General features: G+C 42.0%; 1 protein-coding gene across 1 annotated transcript in view; it reads right to left on the reverse strand.

Moving 5' to 3' along the window:
* Window positions 1-20654, reverse strand: part of MACROD2 (MACRO domain containing 2) — a 2254506-nt gene that overhangs the window by 153317 nt on the left and 2080535 nt on the right. The window contains exon 8 of the mRNA XM_010844154.1: window positions 6529-6610. Within this exon, the coding sequence (XP_010842456.1) occupies window positions 6529-6610 (82 nt within the window). The remainder of the gene's footprint in view (window positions 1-6528; window positions 6611-20654) is intronic.

Genomic DNA, 20654 nt, shown 5'->3' on the forward strand with positions numbered 1-20654 from the left:
CCACACTTTCTGAGATTACTACATCAGATCTCCTACGTAGCAATAATGAGCGATACCAGGAGTGGGCTGGGGCTGGAAGAACCAGGCAGTTGGGGCGGGGGCAGCAGAGGCACACGCAAAGAAATCTGTGGGTCCAGAGTGAATGGGGAGAAGGCAAACCCAGAAGACTAGACCAGGAGATGGTTGTGAATCTAGGGAGCCAAAGGTCAGGGTGAAGGCACAGGTTCAGAATCCAGCTAAGTCTGGGTAAGGTATTAGCAAGTAGAAATAAACCCGATCCAAAGGCAAAGCCTGCTTTGGTGGCCTGAATGGTGAGAGAGAGACGGTCACAGTAGAGCAGAGTTTCTCAGCTTCTGCACTCTTGACATCTGCGGTCGGAGAAGTCTTTGCTGTGAGGCTGTCTCGTGCATCACAGGAGGTTGAGTTCCATGCCTGGCACTGACTCTCTAGTTGCCAGTAGCACTTCCCTTCCTCTAGTCGTGAGTAACAAAAATGTCTCCAATTGTTCTCGGAAGCGCAAAATCACCACTATTTGGGAAACCCTACAGTAAAGAAATTTGACTTTCCCTCCCCAAAAAGGGAAGGTGGTGACTTGACCCTATCTTTCAAGTTTCCAACATAAGGATTCTTTGATCTAATCTCAAAACTGAGAATCGGAATTCTTATTCTGAAGGAAATTAATGTCCTTAAATTCTCTGTTAGGACTTAAGAGTCCAATAAAAAAATTGACTTCCACATTCAAGATCAGAACTTGTGTTTTTATGCTTTGTTTTTTATATTCACTGAAAATTACACAAAATAAATCCTACCCACTGAAAAATCCAAACTTTTTATGTAAAGAACAAAGAGATTTCTGACTTGAATCATACAAATATTACTTGCTGTAGGCTATGAAATGACACATGTAACTATAAATTATTTGCAACTAAAGTGTATGATAACTCCATAAGCTGCCACATCAGACTTCTAACAAATACTCCCAGAAAGAAAAAGTCATGTGTACTACACCCACAGAAAGCCATACAACTGTTCAAAAAAACCTGTTGCTGGTTTCTTTTTTCCAAAGTTCCTAATGCATTTCCCTGATGGGCTCTATTAAGGGATAAATGTGTCTCCCCAACACTCATATTTTGAAGCCCTAACCATCTGTCCAACCAGTCCATTCTAAAGGAAATCAGGCCTGAATATTCATTGGAAGGACTGATGCTGAAGTTGAAACTCCAGTACTTTGGCCACCTGATGCAAAGAACTGACTCATTTGAAAAGATCCTGATGCTGGGAAAGATTGAAGGCAGGAGGAGAAGGGGATGACAGAGGATGAGATGGTTGGATGGCATCACCAACTCAATGGACATGAGTTTAAGTAAGCTCCAGGAGTTGGTGATGGACAGGGAAGCCTGGCGTGCTGCAGTCCATGGGGCTGCAAAGACTTGGACACGACTGAGCGACTGAACTGAACTCTCTGTGACTACCTGGAGATAGGGTTTTAAAGAAGTAATTAAATTAAAATGAATTTACCGGGGTGGACCCTGATCCGATATGAATGATGTCCGTGTAAAAAGAGGAGGCTGAGACAAAGACACACAGAGGGAAGACCACACAAAGACACAGGAGAAAGACAGCCATCAACAAGCCAAGGAGAGAGGCTGGCGAGTAAACCAGCCCCTCCAACACCCTGATGCTGAACTTCTAGTCCTCAGAATTGTGAGAAAATAAATTTCAGTTGTTTGAGCCATCCAATTTGTGACACTTTATTATGGCAACGCTGATAAACTAATACGGACACTTTTCCATCTTCTCCCGTGATCCCTGACTTCCTAGTGACCACTTATCTACAGAAAATTGTACCACACGACCTGGATGAGTTAGATGGAATTTGATTTTGAAATCTGTAATATGGTACCAACTTGACTCATATTAGAGTGGTTTCATGAGGAAAAACTCAGATATTAGAAGGAAGAGAAGCCTAGCAGATTTGAAAAGTGATGAGAATCAGATGAAATCAGGGGGACTTTCTCGATGCTCCAGGTGCCTCTTAGGATTTGGCCCCAGCCTTCTCAGAAGACCCTCTTATTACTTGTGTGGTGACAGATACTATTCTCAGTTTTAAAATACAGCTCTGTTAGTCCCTAGCTGAATGTCTCACTTTTCTGAAGTGTGCATCATTTTCCATATCGAAAAAGTAGGGCTGCTATGGTGCTGACTTTCTCAGAGTTATGAAGATTTAACTGATTTACTCTATGTATCTTATGACTGATAGAAAGCAATCCATAAGGCTAGCTATTATGCCTGTTAGTAACACCAAGCTGTAGTTATGCATGTGCTGTATCTTTATTATGATCATTTCTAGTCTAACTTCTATTGTTTTCTCATTCATTTTGCCTTAGTCTCCATTATGAAATTTAAAGATATGGGACCAAAATATCCCCAAACACAGAGATCTGGTTTAACATAAAAATGACTTTTCCCCCTAAACTATGATCATTACTGCATTGGGAAGGGTTAAGAAGACTAGCTAGATAATCTGAAATCAGTCCAGGGAGTATGTGCAAGTCAGAAAAATTATATTCCAGTCAAAGATAGTATGGTCATGAATTAACCATAAATTCAAATTATGGACAGATAATGTATATCATCTATATTAGCAGTCACATATTCTATTAGAAGTTACTTTTATTTCATATTTAGAATTTACAAATGGCTGATGCCTCAGCATTGCAGAAATACTGAACAATATAGGAGGATTTTGACATTTAGTTTAAAAATGTACTTACTATTATAAATATGTAATAGAAATAATTTCATGAGCACGGCATGATTCAAAGCACTGATGTGAAACTGAGAATGATTTTATTATTATTTCACTCGCTCGAGTGCTAAGATGCATTTTGGATTTATTTAAAGTAGCAATTTTCAAACAACAATTTATTTGCATAGCTATTAACACATTCTAGATCACTAAAACTGTCCCATTTTTTAAAACCTGTAATATGATTTTTGGCTTTGCATCACTGGAAACACCTGCTGATGGATAGATTTGTTTTAACAGCAATGCATTATACTTATACAATTATTTTTTTTCTCATATGTTAGAGTGAAAACAAGTTTTCATTTTCAGAGGTTTCAAAATGAATATGATGTCATTATTGCCAAATATATCAAGGAATCTGAAATCTATAAAATCTTATAAATCATGCTGTGGTGTTGACAAGACATTTACAAGCACATACCATAGCCAGTTGCATTTTTTACATGAATGGACGTTTTCTTTTAAGAAGACTTTAAAATACAGAAATCTGCTCACTGTGATTATACAGGAAATAGAGAAGATGGAACAAGGAGATTGAAACAGAAAGAAGCCATGAGATTATGGAGAGAAGAATTTATTAAATTCAACTCATATCAGCAGCTACTTATTAAACAGCTATTATGTGCTTTATATTCTGGAAAATACTGAGTTGTTTGAAAAAAATGAATGCAAGTGAAACAAGGAGGGGAAGGAGGAGGAGGAGGAAAAAGAGAAAAAAGATCACAGCCCTGATCTTCTTCATCACATGGGAGTCTCTCTGGATTGACGTTATGTTCCAGTTAGGGGGACACTGTAAAGTCCCAAATGAAATACACTTAGCAGGTTCACCTTTCAAGTATAACATTACAGAAGACTTCAGATCACCCAGGAGAACTTAGCCCATCTTGATCATCTGCACAGAGTGGAACACCTCCAGCATTTTCTGTAGCTAGGCAACTGATCCTGATCTGAGGGTGGAAGGGGCATCCTCTCTATGATGAGGCTATGAAAGGTTGCTTAAGAGGGTGACACGCACCAGCAGCCTTCATTCACACCTTCCTACCTGCCAGAATTACTAGTTAGATGAAAGACCACTTGAGATGGACATGAAAACCTCAAAAAAATCTTTCTGAAAGGCAGGCACCACAGTGTTCATCCGTTCAGTTCAGTCACTCAGTCATGTCCAACTCCTTGTGACCCCATGGACTGCAGCGCGCCAGGCTTCCCTGTCCATCACCATCTCCCAGAGCTTGCGCAAACTCATGTCCACTGAGTCAGTGATGCCATCCAATCATCTCATCCTCTATCATCCCTTTCTCCCCCGCAACGTCAGGGTTTGTTCCAATGAGTCAGTTCTTCACATCAGGTGGCCAAAGTATTGGAGCTTCAGCTTCAGCATCAGTCCTTCCAATTAATATTCAGGATTGATTTCCTTTAGTATTGACTTGTTTGATCTCCTTACAGTCCAAGGGACTCTCAAGAGTCTTCTCCAACACCAAAAGCATCAATTCTTTGGCATTCAGCTTTCTTTATGATCCAACTCTCACATCTATACATGACTACTGGGAAAACCATAGCTTTGACCATATGGACCTTTGTTGGTAAAGTAATGTCTCTGCTTTTTAATACGCTGCCTACGTTTGTTGCACAGAGTCAGACACGACTGAAGTGACTTAGCAGCAGCAGCAGCAGCAGCAGCAGCTAGGTTTGTTGTAGCTTTTCTTCCAAGGAGCAAGCATCTTTTAATTTCACGGCTGCAGTCACCATCTGCAGTGATTTTGGAGCCCAAGAAAATAAAGTCTGTCCCTGTTTCCACTGCTTCCCCATCTATTTGCCATGAAGTGATGGGACCAGATGCCATGATCTTAGTTTTTTGAATGTTGAGTTTTAAGCCAGCTTTCTCACTCTCCTCGTTCACTTTCATCAAGAGGGTCTTTAGTTCCTCTTTGCTTTCTGCCATTAGGCTGGTGTCATCTACATATCTGAGGTTATTGATAGTTCTCCTCACAATCTTGATTCCAGCTTGTGCTTCATCTAGCCTGGCATTTCGCATGATGTGCTCTGCTTCGACGTTAACTAAGCAGGGTGACAATATATAATCTTGATGTATGCCTTTCCCAATTTGGAATCAGTCCATTATTCCATGTCCAGTTTTAACTATTGCTTCTTGACCTGCATATAGGTTTCTCAGGAGGCAGGTAAGGTGGTCCAGTATTCCCAACCCTTTAAGGATTTTCCACAGTCTGTTGTAATCCACACAGTCAAAGGCTTTTGCGTAGTCAATGAAGCAGAAGTGGATATTTTTCTGGAATTCTCTTGCTTTTTCTGTGATCCAAAGTATGTTGGCAATTTGATCTCTGGTTCCTCTGCCTTTCCAAAATGCAGTTTCAACATCTGGAAATCCTCAGTTCGTGTCCTGTTGAAGCCTAGCTTGGAGAATTTTGAGCATTACTTTGCTAGCGTGTGAGATGAGTGCAATTGTGCGGTAGTTTCAGCATTCTTTGGCATTGCCTTTCTTTGGGACTGGAATGAAAACCTGACCTTTTCCAGTTCTGTGGCCACTGCTGAGTTTTCCAAATTTGCTGGCATATTGAATGCAGCACTTTCACAGCATCATCTTTTAGGATTTGAAATAGCTCAGCTGGAATTCCATCACCTCCACTAGCTTTCTTTATAGTGATGCTTCCTAAGGCCCACTTGACTTCACACTCCAGAATGTCTGGCTCTAGGTGAGTGATCACCCCATCGTGGTTATATGGGTCATGAAGATCTTTTTTTGTGTGTAGTTCTGTATATCCTTGCCACCTCTTCTTAACATCTTCTGCTTCTGTTAGGTCCACACCATTTCTATCCTTTATTGTTCCCATCTTTGCATGAAATGTTTCCTTGATAGCTCTAATTTTCTTGACGAGATCTCTAGTCTTTTCCTTTCTGACTTTCCCCTCTATTTCTTTGCACTGATCACTTAAGAAGACTTTCTTATGTCTCCTTGCTGTTTTTTGGAACTCTCATGGTAATTTGAATTACCTGGGAGCTGTCTTTACTATGGCTGAAAAAAGTACATAGGGTACTGGGACATAGTGGAACTACGAAAATAGCGAGGTATTCACAGGCTGGAAGAGGGATAGTGGGGGTGATATTCAAATGAACCAAGAACAGTTAATGGCACATTCAATGGATGTAAATCATTTACTCAAGGTTCTTTAATAACCCTGAGGTTTCTCCTACTTTCTAAAAAGTAGTATGAAATAAGATGAGAGCCTACCTTTTTCAGATTGCCCTAGAAAGAACTGCTCTCTCCACTGCAATTTGGGGAGAAGAGGGATGGAATGCAGTAATAATCTGCATTGTGCCTACAAATATTAATGGGTTTCGTACAATTTCTAGACCTGGATGACTTACAAGTGTGGGGAAGAAATCATAGGACATGAAATTTGGGGCAAGAGAAAATACCGTTTGGTCCAGCCCCTCACTTCTGATGTGAGGGGCTGAGACTCAGGAGATGAACCACGTTTCCCAAGACAACACAGTCACCTGGCCAGAGCAGGACGTATCACGCCTGGATTTCCTGTCGCCTCCTTTAGATCTTAGCAAGGAAAACACAGGTTGTCAGATGTGACTGGTGTATGGAAACCACACTTGTAAGACTATGTAGGCGGCAAAATAAAGTAGTAGAACTGCAAGTGACGCCCTCATGTTTTCACCTTCCAATTTCAGGGGAAACAAACTGCTTTACTCACCTGCTGGGAAAAACTCGCCCATTTTCTTTTTGTAGATTTTAAAGTCGACCTCTAGGAAGACACAGAAGATGATCCGATCCACCTAGGGGCACACAAGAGATACCTAAAGTGAGAGGAAATAAGGTAAATGCATTCCCAGAATATGGTCTTGGAACAAAAAATAAACGGAAGACCCTCTCACAGACTCTTGCTGCTATACTGCTAACTCTATGAGAACACTGAGTGAAGTTCACACATGTGAGTATGTGAGTGTGCGTATGTGTGTTTGTAAATGCACTCTCTATGTAAATAAACCCATGGGCAATTTGGTGGAAAGATGTTGCATAAATCAAATAAGAAATAATAAATGACAAGAAGCCACTTTGCAGCAAGCTATAAATAAGATCTGAGATTCCACCAGGATACCTAGACTTTTATGTTCTATTAAACAGCCACACGAGAGGTGTACGGCGGAATGACAATAAAGTATGTCAGTAAACAGAGAGCTCTTTGTCCTACCCTTGTTAAACAAATATATTTATCAAAACTGTTAGTATTTGAACATGACCCAAAAAGCTTCACACAGTATAATTTGCATGCAGTCACTTGCTTTTAGCTTTACATACTTGGAAATGCAGCAGAAATAAACTGTAATTAGCTGACAGTACATGAGGCCAATGTAACTAATCTGGTAGGTTATTACTGAATAAGGAAATGCCACTTCAGAAGTAAAATGTTTGCACGGTCCCTGTTTTCTGTTTCAAGAGCTTCTGCATGTAAGGAGTTTCTCTGAGACATTCCTAGAGTAACTGGTACCAGAGAAGAGAGATGGGGTACACCTAACAGCTCACGGATATCTGATGTTAAATCAGTGACTCAATTTTGTGTCTTGAAAACTAACACCCCCTTTGTTCCTTTATTTTAACAATGTACAAAAAGTTAAAATTTACTCCATCCATCAAATTGCAACTGGCAATTGAATGGAACATCAGTAGGGAACAGAAGTGGGGTGTATGTGTGACAGCACAGGAAAAAACCCAAATGGATTTCATCTTCCCAACCTCTCAGCTCTCCCAGCCTGTAGGGACAGAGTCACATGAGCCAAGTCCCAGAGTTCCTAGGAGGAGAGCGATCTACGTGACTGGGAGGGTAGGGAGAGAATTAGGACACGAACAATCACCGGGGTTCCCTGATGGAGGCTCAGAGATGTGGCTTCCTGATCCTTGCACAAGGCTATACCCCCAGCTAAGTGGACTTCCTCCTGCAGTCACTGGTTTAACAAAAACCGTGCATCCCCAGCCACTGTTCCCACAGGGTGGAGAAAGCACCTAGCCTTCAGAAATGGAAGGACTGGGGTACAAATAACCCTGCCTTCCTTTCCCTCTATTCACCTGAGTTTCTAGTGTCCAGTCCTGCCTACATGGCATTAACATTTTCGACAAATGCAAAAACTCACCATCAACTCACTCCCCAGGTTATGTATACATTTAGTTGAATCAGTGATTAACTATCTGTACAATACTGCATGCTCACCTCCAGTTTCCCTATGGTGTGTTTATGCCCTGTAGCTAAAGATAAAAATCATAATGTTGAGCGTTAAAAATGAGTTACAAAAGGACATACATGCTCTGATGCCACTATACAAAATTTTAAAACACAAATATACAAGAGTGTAGAGATTCATTCATAAGCACTAACTTCCAGAAACATATGTAGGAATATTGCATATGAACTTCAAGACAATGATGATTTCTGGAAACGGAGGGAAGGTAAAATGATGGACTGAAGTGAAGTGAAGTCGCTCAGTCATGTCCGACTCTTTGAGACCCCATGGACTGTAGCCTACCAGGCTCCTCTGTCCATGGGATTTTCCAGGCAATAGTACTGGAGTGGATTGCCATTTCCTTCTCCAGGGGATCTTCCCGACCTAGGGATTGAACCCAGGTCTCCTGCATTGTAGACAGATGCTTAACCATCTGAGCCACCAGGGAAGTCCACATGATGGACTGGTAAGGCTTTAACTGAATAGTGAATAATTTATTTATATAGAAAGAAAAAAGATTCAAGAAAAAATATGGTGATGGGTAACCACTATTAACTATGGTGGTAGGTACATAGATATCATTTTCTATACTCATTCTACACCTTTCTATATTATGAAATACATCATAATTAGGAATCCTAATATTAAAAATAAGATTCTGTTACTATTCAGTCATAAAAATGAAATAATATCATTTGCAGCAATATAGAAGGACCTAGAGATTATCATACTAAGTCAGAAAGAGGACAAACACCATACGATATCACTTACATGTGGAATCTAACCTATGACACAGACGAACCTATCTATGAGACAGAAACCGACTCACAGACACGGAGAGCAGGCTTGTGGCGGCCAAAGGGAAGGAGAGGCAGGGTAGGGGTGGGGTGGGAGTTTGGGATTAGTAGATGCAAACTATTTTATATTGAATGGATAAACAACAAAGTCCTATTGTACAGCTCTGGGAACTATATTCAATATCCTGTGATAAATCATAGTGGAACATAATATGAAAAAGAATATATATATGTATTACTGAATCACTTTCCTGTATGGCAGAAATTGACACAATATTGTAAGTCAATTATAGTTCAGTACAATAAGTTTAACAAGTAAGATTCTGTGTTAGACATACTCTACTCTTCAGCTTCAGTAAACTACTTATAATTTCCAAACACCATAATAAATCTCACTTCTGTGCTTGTGATGGTTGGCTTTTTTCTCCAGGCTTCAAATGATCGGATTATTTCTAAAGTCTTCTAATTGAGATCAAAATCAAAACAAGAAAATTTGGTTCAAAGCAGATCTAAGAAGAACAAGCCAAGCCAGACAGTCTCATTTGTACTCATTTCTTCTTATTTTTATGTCCGCAATATAAATTGTGGAATTAAAAAAACAAACAACACTTATGTTGCATGTGTGTGTGTGTGGAGTACATTTGTTGGGGGGAAGGGAGGGTTAGTGGTAATGTTATTCACTGCTACTAAGTGTACTTTTAGGCACTACAGACTAAATCCAGATTTCTTAAATATTGCATGGAATTATAATCCACCTTTTAACATTTTAGAGTTTGTTACCATGGAAATGGTATGGGTCCAAAATTCAGCAGCCTGATTTATTCTTTTTTTTTTTTTTTCCCCACAGAGAGAAGATGGATGATGAGGGAAAAGTACTTTTACTTTAAACTAATTGGGTGGCCCAGTTCTCTGCCCTTATCCTTAGGCATAACACTGAAAATATCTTGGAAGCAAGTTAAATCCAAGAATTAACCTCATTTGCCAAGTACTTGTTATATACACATATGTGCGTGTATTCTCATACACATATATATGCTTGGGGTTATTGCTGGATAAGAGCTCATTTAGCTGGCAAGCTCTGTGTTTATAAACTCATTATGGGTATTGGTCACCACTTGTGGCGGACTGTATTTTCCAAGATGGCATGCAAGATACCCCATCCTTCAGGTTCCTCTTAAGATGTAATGCTGACCATCCTCTCATTGAGAAGTGGGGTCTATATTTCCTTCTCTTGAATCTGGGAGTGCCTAGAACCCTTGCAGAAATGATATGTGAGTTCTGGGTCCATGTCGTGAAAAGTGATAACAGTTTCTGCCTGCTTCTCTTGGGATGCTCACTCTCATACCTAATCATTGTGCCCCAAGAATCAGAGGTCCTGGAGAATTCATGTGCAAAAGGCCTAGCCAACAGGCCGAGCTGGAAGTGAGTTCTGTCCTCACTACAGCAGGTCTGGGGTCCCGGGCACCGAGAGGCACATGGATGCGCAGTTTGTTCCTGTGGTTCCTCTTCACTCCTGTGGCTCCCACTTCATCTTTGCTCACTTCCGTTCGGCATCCAGCTGTGCTCCTGACCCTCCTGCCCTGCTCACACGCTCCAGGCCTGGTCAGATGTGGAGGCTATGACCTTCCACACACGTGCTCAGCATCTCCCTCTGCTGGGCCCTAGTTAGGGGGTCTTCTCTGTTCTGCCAGAAGTCATCCCCTTCTGGACACTGACTTCCTCAGTTTCTCACTGTTGAATAAGTTCTAATCCCTATAAGAAAACCCTTATTCCGTATCTCTCGTTAAGTTCTGCTTCCCTGATTACACTCAACTGATGTAATCTTTAAATCCTTTAGTTGGATATTATGGTGAGGAACATGACACAGGGCAAAGAATAATAAAAAGGCTCCTTTATGAAAGGGTATAACCTGTCAAGGCTACTCAGAGTCCAGTGACTTTCTTCAGTGTAGACCTTGGTTGGTCCTGGCCTTTCTTCCTGGTGAACTTCCTTAAGTATGTAGGCCATATTTGGTAGTTAAAGAAACTTCTGTACTTAAAATGACTCACATTCTTTTTTTTAACGTACAAGTTATTAGTAAACTCAGATGGGTCCTCAGGCTTAAATAAAAGGTGACATTAACATTATTAGGAATTGATGACGTAACTGTAGTTCTCGTGACAATCTTAAACTAGAATCTTACGAAGACTAGGGTGATGCTCATCTTTGCATCAGTGCTCATCTTTGCATCGTGTAGGTCCTGACGCATAACAGGAACTTTGTAAATATTCCCAGAGTACTAGTTAAGGAAAACAGACCTGACTAAAAGGCAAGTTTATGGCAGATGTATTTCAAGGGTACTTTAGTTCCAAAACAAAAAATGACTTATTTTGGAAAAACACAAGACTTTCATTTACGTTTGTCAGAGGACCTGAGTACAGAATTAAAGAGGGGCCTGGATGTTTTACAAAAAGTAGAAAAGAGCCACACAAAGGGTGAGTCATTTATTGTTACCGATTGCCATCTTATCCAATGAAACTATGCCAAATATAAAGGTGCCTGAGCCCAGCAGTGATGTTTTTATACAGGGTGCTTCTTAGTTTCATAAGAGAAACAACGATGGTATCTGTAAACTATGATGTTTTAAAAGTTTTAGAAATCTTTCTAAAGTGAATAAACAGTATCAAATATTGGCAAGGATGTGGATTAACAAGAACTTTCATATACTGCTTTTCAGTCACTTTGGAAAATTATTTGGCAGTACCTACTAAATGAGCTGAATATGTACATACCCTACAACCCAAAAATTCCACCCCTAGGCAGACACCCAGCAGAATGTACACGTATGTTTACAAAAGGACTTATACTGCAACATTCACAGCAGCACTAATTTGTAGTTATCTCCAACATCGAAGCTACTTATTGACCACAAAGAGTAGAATGAATAAATTAATTGTGATCCATTCATAGAAGGGGCTTCCCAGGTGGCGCAAGTGGTAAAGAACCTGCCTGCCAATGCAGGGGACATAAGAGACACAGGTTTGATCCCTGGGTCAGGAAGATCCCCTGGAGGAGGGCATGGCAACCCACTCCCGTATTCTTGCCTGGAGAATCTCACAGACAGAGGAGCCTGGTGGGCTGCAGTCCAGAGTGTTGCACAGAGTCGGACACGACTGAAATGACTCAGCATGCATGCACACACGCATACAAGGGGATACACAAACTGGAAAGACTTGAAAATTTATAACTACACACAATAATACAAATTAAAAATATTGAATAAAAGAATCCAGAAAAAAATGGAGTTCACACTGGATGGTTCCATTTCTATAAAGTTTAAAAATGTTAGAGAAATAGGAAGAGTCACCAATGGTGTTAAAAATTAATATAGCAAATTACTCCGGGGTGAGGGTTGGTGAAAAGGGACCTAGGGAAATGCCTGGGATCCTGGTTTTTCAATCTGGGTGCTAGTTCCATAGATGCGTTCAGTCTGTGAAAAGTCATATTTACGATCGGTGTTCGTCTCTGAATATGATACTTCAACAAGAATTTTTTCTAAGATTGAAAGTCTTTTGTTACAGTTGTCTTGGTCAACAATCAAAAATCCATTTTCACTGACTTAGAGGTCAAAAAAGTCCTTTAAAAACTGACCTTCTGAAGGCAATCTCTCTATATATTTCTACTGATGCCAACTGTAGCTCACCCATCAAGGCATAAAGGAGTGAAAATGTATTTTTTTCCACCAAGATATCCATTAATCCACAGTTGGGGGTTTTATGCCCCATAAACATGATGACATAAGTTCTATTAATCTTTCTCAGCATCACAGCCACTGCCCCTGAAGAGGGTTACGCAGCAAAGCAGATTTGGAATATCTGTGGCCGACCCCCATTTTTCACGGCTACCAGTCCTAGGGCAGCTGACACAGCCAAGATTATCGTGGGTTCAGCGGTCCTGGGAGAATTAATGGAGTCTGATGAATGCAACTTGCTTCCCCAATGACAAATAACAAACACTCAGAGACCTAGCGTGCAGGCAAATACGGCCTTAACTGATGGAGGGGGTATCCTGTGTAAATTCAGCCTGATGGGCAAGCAGACTGAGGTTCAGCCTTATTGACAGATAAACCAATAGCCTCACCAGGACAGGCTTGAATATTGGGGATCTTCCTAAAACAGTGGCTGCTGCTAATAAGTGAAATAAATTCCAAGGCTTAAGTTTCAACATGACATGAGGAGAGGTTTTGAGATGGATAGAAGACCAGGACAATTGGAGCTTGCTTGGGGCTTTGGGTAAGTCAAGTTTAAATAGAGTTAGAAAGGGATACAGTCACTACTGAATAAAGAAGAAAACGAAGAAATGGGTATATTTCTGGGTCCTAGCCCCTTCTCTTTGATTCTGTGGAGTAAAAGGAGACCAGTCTCTCCTCACCCCAGCATATTCGTTCTGGTCTCATTATATAACAGAGGACCACAAACTTAGTAACTTATAAAGCAAAGTTTTATTGTCTCAGAGTTTCTGTGGGTCAGAAGTCCAGACCGTACAGAACTGGGCCCTCCGCTCGGGGTCTCGGAAGCTGTGATCAGGTGTCAGCTGCCCTGCAGTTCTCACCTGAGCCCAGGGTCCACTTACAGCTTCATTCAGGTCGTTGGCAGACTCTAGTTCCCTATGGCTGTAGGACTGAGGTCCGCAGTATCTTGCTACTTGTTGACTGGGGACAGTTTTAGCTTCTAGAGGTCACCGGCAATCCCTTGTCATGTGGCCTTGGAAGGCAGTTTAGGATATGGATTCTTTATTCTTTCAGGCCAGCAAGAGTATGTCTCTACGACTTCCTCCATCTCCAACCTGCAGATTCCTTTTAAGAGTTCAGGCCCCATCAGGAAACTCTCCTTTTTAACAAGCTAAAGTGACGAAATACTTTCATTACATATTTTAAAAAGCCTCTTTTGCCTCATTCGGGGAGTGACTACCCCATCATATTTATATTTACAGAAGACAGACAGGGGCTACGGGCTTGGGGACATCTCTGCATCTCTGTCTCCCGTCTCCCACAGTGAGTCACCTCTGTGTTCCAACACCAGCTGGCTGTGTTCCAACCTGGACTTGACCACTTAGCTGCCCTCTGATCCTGAGCATGCCACTACCCTTTCTAAGCCTCAGTCTCATCTCTAAAATGGAAACACTGACCTTGTGGGGGCAGATATATTAGTTTCTCCTGTTGCATAACAAGCGACCCCAAGCTTTATGGCTCAGAACAATCCCCGACTATTAGCTTAGGGTTCAGTAGATCAGAGCCTGCCTGGTGTGACTGTATTTTCTGGTCAGGGTATCAAAAGGCTGAAATCAAGGTGTCACCAGGGCTGACTGCTAATCTAGAGGCCGTGAAGAGAAAGCCACTGCCAAGCTCCGTCTTGCTGGCAGAATACAGTTCCCTGCAGGTGAGAACTGAGGTCCCTGTCCCCTGGCTGATTGTCAGTTGGAGTCCACCTGCCTCCCTTGCCAGATACCTGCCTCCATCTTCAAGGCAGTGAAGGTGTGTAAGTCCTTCTTGATTCTGAATCTGTAAGTTCCTTCATATCTGACATCTAGACCCAGATGTAAAGAACTTTTGTCGTCCGGCCCACTTAGGTGGTCTCCCTACCTTAAGGTCAACTGATTTGGGACTTTAATTACATCTGAACAACCTTTTCCCTGCATATTCAGACCTAGATTATTGTTTAAACAACTGCGAGAAGGGATGTGTACACCAGACACTGGGAATCTTGGGAGAATCTCAGAATCTTTCTGTCACAGCTTGCTGTAATGACCACTTAAGACAGTCTATGTAGAGTGCTTGGCAAAGGGCCTGACATGCAATAAGCTCATAAACATCGATTGTTTATAAAGTTATTATTCACAAGGTACTTGAAACACTTAGCACAGCACAGGCATATAGATAAAATCACTGTTGTATCCTGATCTTTTAAAACAGGTCAAGGAACAGTGTAAGCCAAAGAGAGAACACTGGAAATGCTTTTACTGGCTGGTATGCAGAAAGGTCACTTTATTCTAGTTCCAACTTTGCAGAGAAATTCTAACTTAAAAGAAACATTTACAAAAATGGTCCATATTATATTTAAAGCAGGTTTTTTTTTTTTTTTTTAAGTTTGATCATACCAGCCAATGAGAGAAAAAAAAAAAAAAAAAAGAATAAGGTCACAGTTGAAACTGCAGTAATGGAAAAGATTTCACAAGACCCTCCAGGAGTCTCAGGTCTGATATTTTAATATTGTTGTCAAATGTCACTGAATATAATTCTTTTTGCTCTTGAAGGTATTAAGTATGTCTGTATTTGTGCACTCCACCACAGACACTAGTATTCTGATCTCTAAGTTACAGAATGAGAAAAATTTTCTTTCTGTGTTTCCAGAGACATTTGGAGGGGTTGGAGAGCATTCATAGTCCACACACACTCAAAGGGCATCTTTGCATTTTGAAATTGCTTCTGCATGCATAAGAAGAATCCTTTATTGTTGGGGGCTTTTTGAAAACTCAGTTCATCTGTCATTACTCGGTGGCAGCACAATTCAGAGTCCTCTTGTTTTGTTTTGATAAATTGCTCTTTTTGACTTTTCTTCAACTTTATAAGAAAAAATGGTCATGGAGCCAAAGAACCAAGACTTATTTTGACTTGAGCTGGAGGCTCATTCATACAAGTTAATTTTCAAACCTGCCTTGCATCCATCAAAGTGGACACCCTTGCGAACAACACATCTCTTGTGATCCCTGAAGCTCTTTCATATGCTTCACATAGAAGAGAGATAAACACGCACAAGGGCTTAGGACCCCTTTTTCTAAATGTTAGCGTGGTAATAAACAAGCCTTGCCCTGCCCGGCCCTTGAAACCAAAGAAATCATCCTCAGATGATTGGCGGGGAGGAAGGAGACAGTGCCAGTCCAAGATGAAGAACAAGTTCATGACTGGGGAGGGGCTTTAAAAAATTAATTAATCTTTGGCTGCACTGGGTCTTTGCTGCTGCTTGCAGGCTTTCGCTAGTTACGGCGAGTGGGGGCTACTCTTGCTTGTGTGCTCAGGCTTCTCATGGTGGAGCACTGGGCTCTCAGGGCACAGGCTCAGTAGTTGTGGAATATGGGCTTTAGCTGCTCCAACGGCATGCGGAATCCTCCTAGACCAGGGATCAAACCTGTGTCTCCTGCATTGGCAAGTGGATTCTTATCAACCTTAACACCAGGGAAGTCCCTGGAGAGAGTTTTGCAGCAGGCTACTCACATCTGCTCCTCCCTTCAGAGCCAGAGCAGTCTTGATTCCCACTGATGGAGGTGCCAGGGACCGATAGCTCCGAGGACAGCCTCTCAGAGGACTGTCCTCTGCTGAGAGGAGCACCTCACTATCTGAGCCTCTCTTCTCAATGTCAGCCTGCATGCAGGGACCTGCTCACCCAGCGGTTCAAAGGCTCAGACCCATCCTTTCAGCTTGATGCAGTTCTAAAGGACCAGTTATTATGGGCTGAACTGTGTGGCCCCCTCTCCCTGAACTCATACCTGAAGTTCTAAACTCTCAATATCACATGTGACTGTATTTGGAGAGAGAGCTTTGAAACAGGTAATTCAGTTAAAATGAAGTCATCAGGATGGGCCCTAATCCAATATGACTGGTGTCCCCAGAAGAAGAGAGGATTAGGACATGGACACACACACAAGGAGAGGACAGCCGCCTACAAGCTAAGGAGAGCGGCCTCAGAAAACCGACCCAGCTGATCCCCCGACCTCAGACTTCCAGCCTCCAAGACGTGTGAGAAAATGAATTTCTGCTCTTAAAACCACCCAGTCTGTGACACGTTGTCATGGCAGCCCTAGCCAGCCCATTCACCACGTCAGCATTAGCACGCCTGGTGGGCCCAACCTCTCCCTCTCCCCAACTCTGCTTCCCTCCTTGAGCTCCCTCTCCCCTCAGGGTATCCACTGAGAGTGTGATCCAATAAAACCTCCTGCTTGCAAACCTCCTTCTCAGTCTGCTTCCCTGAAAACGTGACCTATGTCAACAATCTTCTGTTTTTGGCAGCCTGAATTATTTTCTTTTTATGCCCATTTCTCACATCACATCCAGGGACACAAATGGCGGGAGCCAATTTACACAGGAAGCCTCCTGCCTCAGGTCTGGCCAACAGCTGACCACGATACCCGCTCCTTGTGGAGAGGCTCCTGTGCTTGGGCTGACCCAGGGTTAGGAGGCCAGGATTCACTTTCACGGAGCGTTCAGAGTCAACATAAGCCACAAATGTCATCCAAATAAAGTGAGAGTAGTTTCTTTGAAACGGGGGCCCCATCTAACACTCATTGGTGGTAAATGAGTCTCCAAGCTCTTGGCAGACTCTGTTATGAGAATGGGAAGTCAGGCCTGTGAGCAACTGTGCAGTGCCAGCCATAGGAAGTCAGGGTAAAGTTTGTCCTGATGTGGCTGAAGCTTCCCAGAGCTGAGACACACTTCTGCGTATGTTATTTCTTGTTTCTAATGCCAGGTGTATTCTTTCAATTAAAAATAATAGATTTCCATTTGTGTGGGAGGTGGGTTACTTCAATGGGTTTTAACAAATCCATAAAAATGAGTCCACATGGTCTGAAGGTTTGGTCTGGAGATGTGAGGCACTCTGGGTCCTGTTCATATCCCCTTGGCCCTTAGGGCTGTCAAAGCCTGAAGCCTTTCTTAGTGATAAGAGGTTCGAACCAAACATCCAGTAAACTGGGATTTTGGAGAATGAATGCTTTCCAACCCAGCAGTTCTCAAGCAAAGACCAGATGGACTTGATGTTCAAAATATCTCCGCTGCATCACCCTTGTGTGGCAAAAGTCAAGAGTTGTCCAAGGGGAGAAACTTCTGGTTGTGCAGGGTGGAAACTTGATTGCATGTCTCTCTTAACCTTTCTCACCCCTACTTAATCCACAAATAATTTACCTGAACTGTAGTCCTTGTTTTAGAGTCTGATTTGGGAAGAACGCAGATGATGACATGAGAAGAAAATTGGTCAAATTCAACTTAGCCTCTCAGTATCCTGCCTACAAATCATAGAAAAAGCAACAGAATTCCAGAAAAACATCTGCTTCTGCTTCATTGACTATGCTAAAGCCTTTGACTGTGTGGATTACAACAGACTGTGGAAAATTCTGGGAATACCAGAGCACCTTACCTGCCTCCTGAGAAACCTGTATGCAGGTCAAGAAGCAATAGTTAGAACCAGACATGGAACAATGGATTGATTCCAAATTGGGAAAGGAGTACGTCAAGGCTGTATATTGTCACCCTGCTTATTTAGCTTAAATGCAGAGTATATCATGCGAAATGCCAGGCTGAATGAAGCACAAACTGGAATCAATATTGCCAGGAGAAATATCAATAACCTCAGATATGCAGATGACACCATCCTTATGGCAGAAAGTGAAGAAGAACTAAAGAGCCTCTTGATGAAACTGAAAGAAGAGAGTGAAGAAGCTGGCTTAAACCTGAACATTCAAAAAACTAAGATCATAGCATGTGGTCCCATCACTTCATGGCAAATAGATGGGGAAGCAGTGGAAACAGGGACAGACTTTATTTTCTTGGGCTCAAAAATCACTGCAGATGGTGACTGCAACCATGAAATTAAAAGACGCTTGCTCCTTGGAAGAAAAGCTATAACCAACCTAGACAGTATATTATACAGCAGAGACATTACTTTGCCAACAAGGTCCGACTAGTCAAAGCTATGGTTTTTTCAGTAGTCATGTATGGATGTGAGAGTTGGACCATAAAGGAAGCTGAGCACCAAAGAACTGACGCTTTTGAACTGTGGTGTTGGAGAAGATTCTTGAGAGTCCCTTGGACTGCAAGGAGATCAAAATAGTCCATCCCAAAGGAAATCAGTCCTGAATATTCATTGGAAGGACTGATTCTGAAGCTAAAGCTCCTATAATACTCTGGCCACCTGGTGCAAAGAACTGTCTCATTGGAAAATACCCTGATGCTGGGAAAGATTGAAGGTAGGAGGAGAAGGGGACAGCAGAGGGTGAGATGGTTGGATGGCGTCACCAACTCGATGGACATGAGTTTGAGCAAGCTCTGGGAGTTGATGATGGGCAGGGAAGCCTGGTGTGCTGCAGTCCATGGAGTCACAAGGAGTTGGACACAACTGAGTGACTGAACTGACTGACCCAGCCTACAAAGGCTGCTGTAACATAACTCAGCTTCTGACTCAGTTAAGGTATAGAGCTCCTGCCCACACTTTGCTGTCACTCGCGTGGTACACTCAATACCCTTCCAGCGAGAAGACAGCACCAGGAATAGGTCTTTTGACTCGAGGTTCTTCACAGTATAGTCCATGACATGAAATTACCCTTCCAATGATGGAGCTATTGTGCATCAGGCACTCACGTGGTGCCCTTGTCAACCCTGCTAACCCAGCTGCAATCCCCTATTGTATATTTCACACTTCAACTTCTAAGAACATTCTGTTTCTGTTCCCTTTTATTTGATGAAGAACATCTGCAGAGGTGGTTCAGCTACAAAAGTTAATAAGTACTCTTTTTTGTGTGTGTCACCATAATTAAAAATTTCAAGGAAGAATTGTCATTCATTGTAGCTTATTGAGGTTGCCCATGGTGCAGATAATGCTTTAGGAAGCCCACAAATCATGACCTTAAAAAAAGCCATCATCAGGAGAAACAAAACCTCGCCTCAAAACAGGGATGCTATGCCAAGCCATGAGGTGGCTCTGAAGCCTGCTCACATGTCCAGCGATGTGGGGGCCACCCGAGAGCCTTGCACATCATTGTCACTGCATTCTCATTTTCCCGAAGTTTCCATCCGTATCTGGCAGTCCTGTGGATGCCAGTTATGGTTCAAAGGAAGCTCATTCACACAGCATCCCCCAAAGAGCATTTTGTGAGGACAAAAGCTGTTTTTCTCAAGCTGGTGTCCCTCCCATTCCCGCCAGAAAGGATCTTTTTGTTCAAAAGACAAATACCAAGGGGGACAATCACTCTCAAGTAATTTTCCATACGTTCATGTCTCATACAATAAGAAAGAGCAAACCAAAGAGCTTCTAAAGTGTCCCCAGAGGGCTGGGGGGTGGTAGCAGTTGGGTGCGTGGGTGGCATTTGTGTGGTCTGTGGAGTGTATAGAAGACAAGGGCGGGAAAGAGCGTTCTGTTTACATCTCTCCTCCCAGCCAGCCTCGGACCTCTCTTTATCTCCTCCATCAGATACTGTCTGCTCTGAACCATGGATTGTTAGTTTCTATTTATATAGATATATTTATCTGTTTTATAATGGCTATTATACATATTATACATTTATAATAATGTTTATATTATATATTACATATAGAGATATATGTTTATATTTATTTATATATACTTTATTGACATATAGTTGCTGTACAATGTTATTTAAGTTACAGATGAATAATATAGTGATTACAGGTGTATAATACAGTGATTCCTAGTTTTTAAAGATTATACTCCATTTATACTTACTATAAAATACTGGCATACTGGCTATATTTCCTTTGTTGTACACTATATCCTCAGAGCTTACTTTGTATGTAATAGCTTGCACCTCTTAATCCCCTGCCCCTACTATGCCCCTCTCCTCTCCCCACTGGAAACCACTAGTCTGTTCTCTACACCTGTGCGTCTGCTTCTTTCTTTGTTTCAACTTCCAATGACTCTCTTGAAATGTCAGATGAAGGAACGTGTGTCCAACCAGAATGTAAATCCCTGGGGGAGACACACCTTTTACTTTAGTCCTGTTTCCATCTAGCGAGCGATGGAGCCAACTGCAGGGTTGAGAAAAAG

This window comes from Bison bison, unplaced genomic scaffold, assembly GCF_000754665.1.
Source record: "Bison bison bison isolate TAMUID 2011002044 unplaced genomic scaffold, Bison_UMD1.0 scf7180017864196, whole genome shotgun sequence".
Lineage (NCBI taxonomy): Eukaryota > Metazoa > Chordata > Mammalia > Artiodactyla > Bovidae > Bison > Bison bison.